Here is a 6,780-nt window from a genome sequence, read left to right as displayed (position 1 = left end):
GGATCATTGTGGGAAAAGCCAAAAAGCAAAAACCCACAACAGAAGTGATCAGCATGGTCTCACTAGCTGAGATAGACAAGACACTCAGAGAATTCTGGGAAATAGATGTCGGTAATGATACAACTCAGGAGCTAGAACAAGAATGTGAGAGTCACTTCAAAGAAACTCATAGTAGACTCCCAGATGGTCGTTACCAAGTCAGACTGCCTTTCAAATCAGACAATGAGTTGCAGCTTGGGAACTCAAGAGGACAAGCCATTGCCAGATACCTATTTATGGAAAGAAAATTCAACACCAACCCTGAACTCAGGTCTGAGTACAGTAAATTCATGCAAGAATATGAGTCACTCGGACACATGACGATGGTTCCAGATTACTTAGGGCCACCGCAGAAAGTTTACTATCTTCCGCACCACGCTGTCTTCAAGATGGATAGTACAACAACCAAGGTCAGAGTGGTATTTGACGCCTCATGTAAAAGCTCATCAGGGATCTCCCTGAACAACATGTTACACACTGGACCAAAAATACAACAAGATCTTACACAGATCTTAACCATGTGGAGAAAATATTTTATTGTCTGCACTGCAGACATTGAAAAAATGTTCAGGCAGATCAGTCTTCAGGAAGAAGATCGAGACTTCCATAGAATACTTTGGAGAGAAAATCCAAGGGAAGCTATCCGGGAATACCAGCTCAACACTGTCACATACGGCACTGGCCCAGCAACCTTCCTGTCGGTTAGAGTTTTGAAACAATTGGCAATGGATGAAGGTCATAAATTCCCAAAAGCAGCAGCAGTTCTCCAATGAGACTTTTATGTCGACGATATGCTCACAGGGGCACACTCTGAAGATGAGGCGAGAGAACTGTATACTCAAATAACAAAACTGATGGCTCTGGGAAGCATGAACATCAGGAAGTGGACAAGCAACTCCAAACAGCTATTACAAGTCATTCCTGAAGAATCTCGAGAAAAGGGAGTCATCGAAATCAAGGAAGACGATACAATCAAACCTCTGGGAATACATTGGAATCCAACAAAAGATGAATTTCAATTCACAATCCAAATCAGTCTCGATGGACATTGGACAAAGAGAGGCATTTTATCAAAAATAGCCTCCATTTTCGATCCAACGGGATGGCTCTCTCCCGTAATACTTAGAGCTAAGCTAATAATACAATCATTATGGAAGGAGCAAATTGGATGGGATGGCAAACCCTCCAATACATTATTGAGATCTTGGAAGAACTTCTGTCAAGACATATCTGCAATTAAAAAAATACGCATTTCACGATGGACGGGATATGCACCTAGAGCTCAAGTACAACTTCACGGCTTCTCCCATGCATCGGATCGTGCATACGCTGCATGTGTCTACATGAGGGTCACTCAAGAGAATATAACGTATATAACACTGCTTGCTTCAAAGACAAAAGTAGTACCGCTCAAAGGAAAGATAACCATTCCACGAATGGAACTCTGTGGAGCTGTTCTACTAGCTAAACTTCTAAAACATACTGCAAACTCACTAGATATGGAAATATCACAGATGTATGCTTGGTGTGATAGTGAGATCACTCTAGCTTGGATAGACAAAGATCCGGCAACCTGGCAAACATATGTAGCCAACCGAGTCAACAAGATACATCAACACACATCAAAGAACATCTGCAAGCACGTCGCATCAGAAGACAATCCAGCTGACCATGCTTCCAGGGGATTGTCTGCAGCAGATCTAGTGGATTGTAAGCTGTGGTGGCGGGGCCCATGATGGCTTCGCCATGATCCGGATTATTGGCCAATCAACAATGAAAACGAACACTTGAAAGAGTTCGAAAAGGCTCGGATGGAGGCGAATAGTAGCCTGTACTCACTATCAATCTTTAGCGATCCTAAATTTGAGATAGAAAACAGCATAACGGATCCTGCTGATACACCCGGAGAACTTGACTGGATAAAAAACAGGCTGGAAAGGAGCTCTTCATTCCGAAATCTAGTAAAATCAGTAGCCATATGGAAAAGGTTTATACAGAATTGCCAGAGGAAGATTCAAAATAAAGAAAAACTTACAACTCCATTAAGTGCTATCGAAATGACAGAAGCAAGAAACAAGATCATTAAGCTCATCCACGAATTGCATTACAGCGAAGAAATTAAAGCTCTTGAACAATCCAAACCCATTCCATCAAAAAGCAAGTTGAAGGACTTAACTCCAGTTCTAGAAGACGGAATATTGAAAGTGGGTGGAAGAATCCATAACTCTCACCTACCCAGAAGCACCAAGAATCCCATAATTTTACCAAAGTGCCATACAACGGACACGATCATCAGAGAAACTCATATGCAAATGCTCCATGGAGGAGCACAACTCACTCTAAACAAGTTACGTATGGAGTACTGGGTAATGAAAGGCAGATCATACGTCAAATCGGTCATAAATAAATGCATTAAATGTGCTAAGCACAAACAGTGTTGAAAATATGATGTTAAGTTATTTTAAAATATGAACTGACATGCTGTCACATATGAATTCTCTCTTGAAGTTTTTATCTCCTTGTGAAATACACGTTTCTTCTCTTAGTGTTAATTAAAGTGTTTTTCTTGGATCAATCCGCACTCCACTCGATTAAATCAAATCTCAATAGGTTATGGGCCCAGTAGAGGCTGCAGTGTAGCGATTGATTCATTAAAAACCTTTGAATTATTGTGAAAATCGGACATTGAATAGTATGGTTGCACACATAACCTCAAAGTTGTGGGGTCAAGTGGTTTTAGTGATTCTTGGGACTTTTCTGTGAAAAAGAACTCAGTATGGAGTTGGTGAAGAACATTAAACCATTGTCCGGTGAGGCAGAGTGGCATATTTGGAGAAGAAAAATGTGTGATGTTCTTGATTACCATGCTGGAGCATTGGATGCCATTGAGGGGAAGCTGGAGTCTCCGGAAGCGCCTGGGGAAGAGGCTACAGAGGCAGAAATCAAGAAATATGAGGAGAAGCTTAGCTTCAATCGGAAGGCAAATAGTTTTGCAAAGTCAGTGATCACAAGTGCTTTGACTGATGATGTTTATCAGAAAGTGATGGAAAATAACACTGCGTGTGACATTTGGGCTGCATTGAGGAATCTGTTTGAGCCAAAATCCAAGGACCAGCTCTTCAAAATCTGCAAAGATTTCTTTGCTTTCACTTGGCAATCAGGGAAATATGTTTCCTCAAATGTTGCAAAGCTCAAAACTCTGTTCAATGAGCTGAATAATGGGCTTGAGTTGAGGAAAGAGCACAGATTGCCAGATTTGATGCTTGTGTGTAAAGTTTTAAATATTCTGCCGAATTCCTTCGATTCTTTTCAATCAAGTTGGCTGATGTTGACGAAAAATGAAGAGAAAACCATCGATGAGTTTACAACTCAATTGCTGATGTTTGAGAGAAGCTCACGGAGGGATGAGGGTCATGAGATACTGGAAAATGACGCCTTAGCGGTAGACAAGCAGTCGAAAAAGGACGTGAAAGCAAAAGGCCCCAGGAAAAATGACGTTTGCAATTACTGCAAGAAGAAGGGGTATTGGGCTCGGGATTGCAAGAAGAAAATTGCCAAGGATTCTCAATCAAGATCAGGTGAGAGTGAATCTCTGATGATAATCAGCAATGAAATCAACGTTGCAGAGATGAATCCTGTTGATTGGTATATCGACAATGGGGCAACGACACATGTCACAAATACGGCGCAGTTTTTCACTGACTTCAAAACGTTTGATGACGATCGCTCGACCAAAGCAGCAGGGAAAGAGAGTCTCAAAGCAGTTGGTGAAGGAACAATACAAATCGAGTCAAATCAGAGGGTTTATCGATTGGAAAAAGTGTGGTATGTCCCTGACATCTCTCGAAATCTCTTTTCTGTTTTGGCAGCTCAAGACAGAAACAGGGAAAGCAAGTTTGAGTCTACAGGAACCAAATGTTGGTTGAAAATCCAGAATTCCGTGGCTGTTCGAGGATTCCGGGAGCACGGTGGATCTCTCTACAAGGCAGATTTCCAGCCGTTGATTCCGAAGAAGGAAGCAGAGGTCTATGTGGCTCTAGATGGTGAGTCGACATTGCAGCTTTATCATGAGAGATTCGGTCATCAAGACAAAAACCAGGTGAGAGATGTTTTGAATTCTTATGGTATTAAGGTGCATTCAAATCAAGAGATGGGCTTGTGTGAGCCATGTGTGTACGGAAAAGCACACAGATTGCCTTTGGTACCCGAAAGAAAGCCACAAGGCCTGGCCAGCTAATTTCAGCTGATGTGTGTGGACCTTTCGAAGAGTCTTTATCTAAGAAGCGGTATTTGGTTGTGTTCAGAGATTGCTATACCAAATACAGATTTGCCTTTGTTGTTGCACGAAAATCCGAGGTGAAAGATGTCATGGAAATCTTTATTGCTCAAGCAAAGCAACAAAATCACACGATTCAGGAATTCTTGAGCGATAATGGAGGGGAATTTGATAATTCTGAAGTTCGTGCTGTCCTCAACAAGAATGGTATTGTGCAAAGATTGACTGCTCCATACACTCCTGAGCAAAATGGCGGAAGTGAGAGAGAGAATAGAACAATTGTGGAGATGGCGAGAACCTTCAAATATTCGAGTGAGATTGAGTTTCCGGCGGCAATTTGGGCAGAATTAGTGACGACAGCGGTCTATATTCTGAACAGGACAGGCAAGTCCTCTGTGAAAGGTGTAAGTCCACATGAGCTTTGGTGGAATGAGAAGCCCCGGATAAAACATTTGAAGATCATTGGTTCCACATGTTATGCACACATACCCATTCAGAAAAGGAAGAAAATGGACAAAAAGGCAAAGAAGGGGTATCTGATTGGGTACAATCATGATGAGAGGTACAGAGTGTACATCCCAGAAGATAGGACAGTCTATTTGTCTCGAGATGTCATCTTTGATGAAAAAGTGCGAGGGTGTGAGAATGAAAAAGTGCAAATTCCTTTCTTTGATGATTCTCCTGACGTGAACGATGACGACGATGAAGATTGTGTTTCAAATGAGAGCAGTGATGATGACGATTCAGAGGATACGGTAGTTCCTGAGTCTGATGATGATTACAAAACAGGACTGGACTCAAGTTCAGAGGAAATTGCAGGGAATCATTCATCACGAGTGCTGCGTGATCGTTCGTCTTTGAAACCACCACGTCATCTCGAGGACTATGTCATCTCTGGACAATTTCATTAGTCCACAAGAAGTTCCAGAAACTTATCAAGAAGCAGTTCGTTGTGATGATCACCGTAACTGGGAAACAGCCATGAAGAGTGAGTTGCAGTCACTGAAGGAGAATGGGACTTGGGAATTGACCTCGCTACCCAAAGGAAAGAAGCCGCTACCTTGCAAGTGGGTGTTCAAGATTAAGAGAAATCCTGATGGAACGATTGAACGTTACAAAGCTCGCCTGGTAGTAAAGGGATTCAACCAAAAGCAAGGGCTGGACTACAATGAGACATTTAGTCCAGTGGCAAAGTTGAGTACTATTCGTGCTCTGATTAGCATCGCAGCAAAGGAGAATCTCCATCTAGAACAGTTTGACGTATCCACCGCATTCCTCTATGGTGAACTAAAAGAGGACATTTACATGCACCGGCCTGATGGCTACAACGATGGGTCGGATAAGGTGTGCAAACTGAAGAAGAGCTTGTATGGCCAGAAACAAGCTCCACGATGCTGGAACGAGAAATTTGGAAAATTTCTCAGAGACAAGGGTTTCCAAGTCAGTAAAGCAGATCCGTGTATGTTCATTCGCCAAAATCGAGGTAAGAAATTAATTCTTATTCTATATGTTGATGACGGGTTGGTGGCCGCTTCTGATAAAGGCGATCTTGAGTGTTTTCTGAATGAGTTGAAAGTCCAGTTTAAAGTAAAATCAAAAGCAGCTGATTTTTTCTTGGGTCTTGAGATTAAAGAGGATGAGAGTGAAATTAAAATCCTACAATCTGGTCATACAAGGAAGATCCTTAAGAGATTTAATTTTGCTGATTGCAAGTCCGTTGCAACACCGATTGTAAAGTGACTTGACTCACCTGAATGTGGATGAGTGGATGGATGAGAAATGAGCCCCCTTTCCTCTGAGTCAGTGTCGATGCTGCCAAAACGGGTCTCACCCCCTCTACCAATGCCCGAAGTTTCTATCACTATCTGCCACTGAAAGATTTGATATAGTGAAGAGGCTAAGCCTCTGTAGGAATTGCATTGGGTCTAATCATCTCACTATATATTGCACCTACCATAAATGTCGCAAATGCCAAGGTCGACATAACATTTTGCTTCATGAGAAGTTTGCCACCAATTCGCCTCCAAATCCAGCACCAACCGATGCTGCCGTTCCTTCTACATCAAACCAGGATCCTCCACGTCCAGCCCCTCCAGCTGCTACCACCTGTTGTTCAAATCAAACCGCAATCAATCCTAGAGTATTTTTGGCAACAGCAACGGTAGACATCCTTTCGGCGGACCGCGAGAGATTTCCTTGTCGCATGATGTTAGATAGTGGTGCGCAAGTTTGCCTCATGACAACCAATTTGTATCAGAAATTAAAACTCCAGAAGATTCCATCCGACATTTCCATAATTGGCGTTGGAAATAACCAGTCCAAAGTCAGACATCGTGTCATGGCTACCATTTCTTCCCGAGTCTCGAATGCATCTTTCACGTTTGATTGCTACATTTTGCCAAAGATTACGGGAAATGTTCCAAGCTGGTCGACCGATACCAAGGAAATAATCATTCCGCCAGAAG

General features: G+C 42.4%; 2 protein-coding genes across 2 annotated transcripts; both read left to right on the top strand.

Annotated features, from left to right (window-relative positions):
- The first annotated feature begins 53 nt into the window (after nucleotides 1-53).
- On the top strand, nucleotides 54-812 carry LOC129809338 (uncharacterized). Its single transcript, XM_055859155.1, has 2 exons — nucleotides 54-474; nucleotides 592-812. The coding sequence occupies exons 1-2, from the start codon at nucleotides 54-56 to the stop codon at nucleotides 810-812; spliced, it is 642 nt and encodes a 213-aa protein (XP_055715130.1).
- Nucleotides 813-830: 18 nt separating this feature from the next.
- Nucleotides 831-1,775, top strand: LOC129809337 (uncharacterized). The gene has a single exon (XM_055859154.1). It carries the CDS (start codon nucleotides 831-833, stop codon nucleotides 1,773-1,775), a length of 945 nt encoding a protein of 314 aa, XP_055715129.1.
- Nucleotides 1,776-6,780: the final 5,005 nt, after the last annotated feature.

Source organism: Phlebotomus papatasi, unplaced genomic scaffold, assembly GCF_024763615.1.
Source record: "Phlebotomus papatasi isolate M1 unplaced genomic scaffold, Ppap_2.1 HiC_scaffold_638, whole genome shotgun sequence".
In the NCBI taxonomy this organism is placed as follows: domain Eukaryota; kingdom Metazoa; phylum Arthropoda; class Insecta; order Diptera; family Psychodidae; genus Phlebotomus; species Phlebotomus papatasi.
This window is presented reverse-complemented; position numbering and strand designations above follow the sequence as displayed.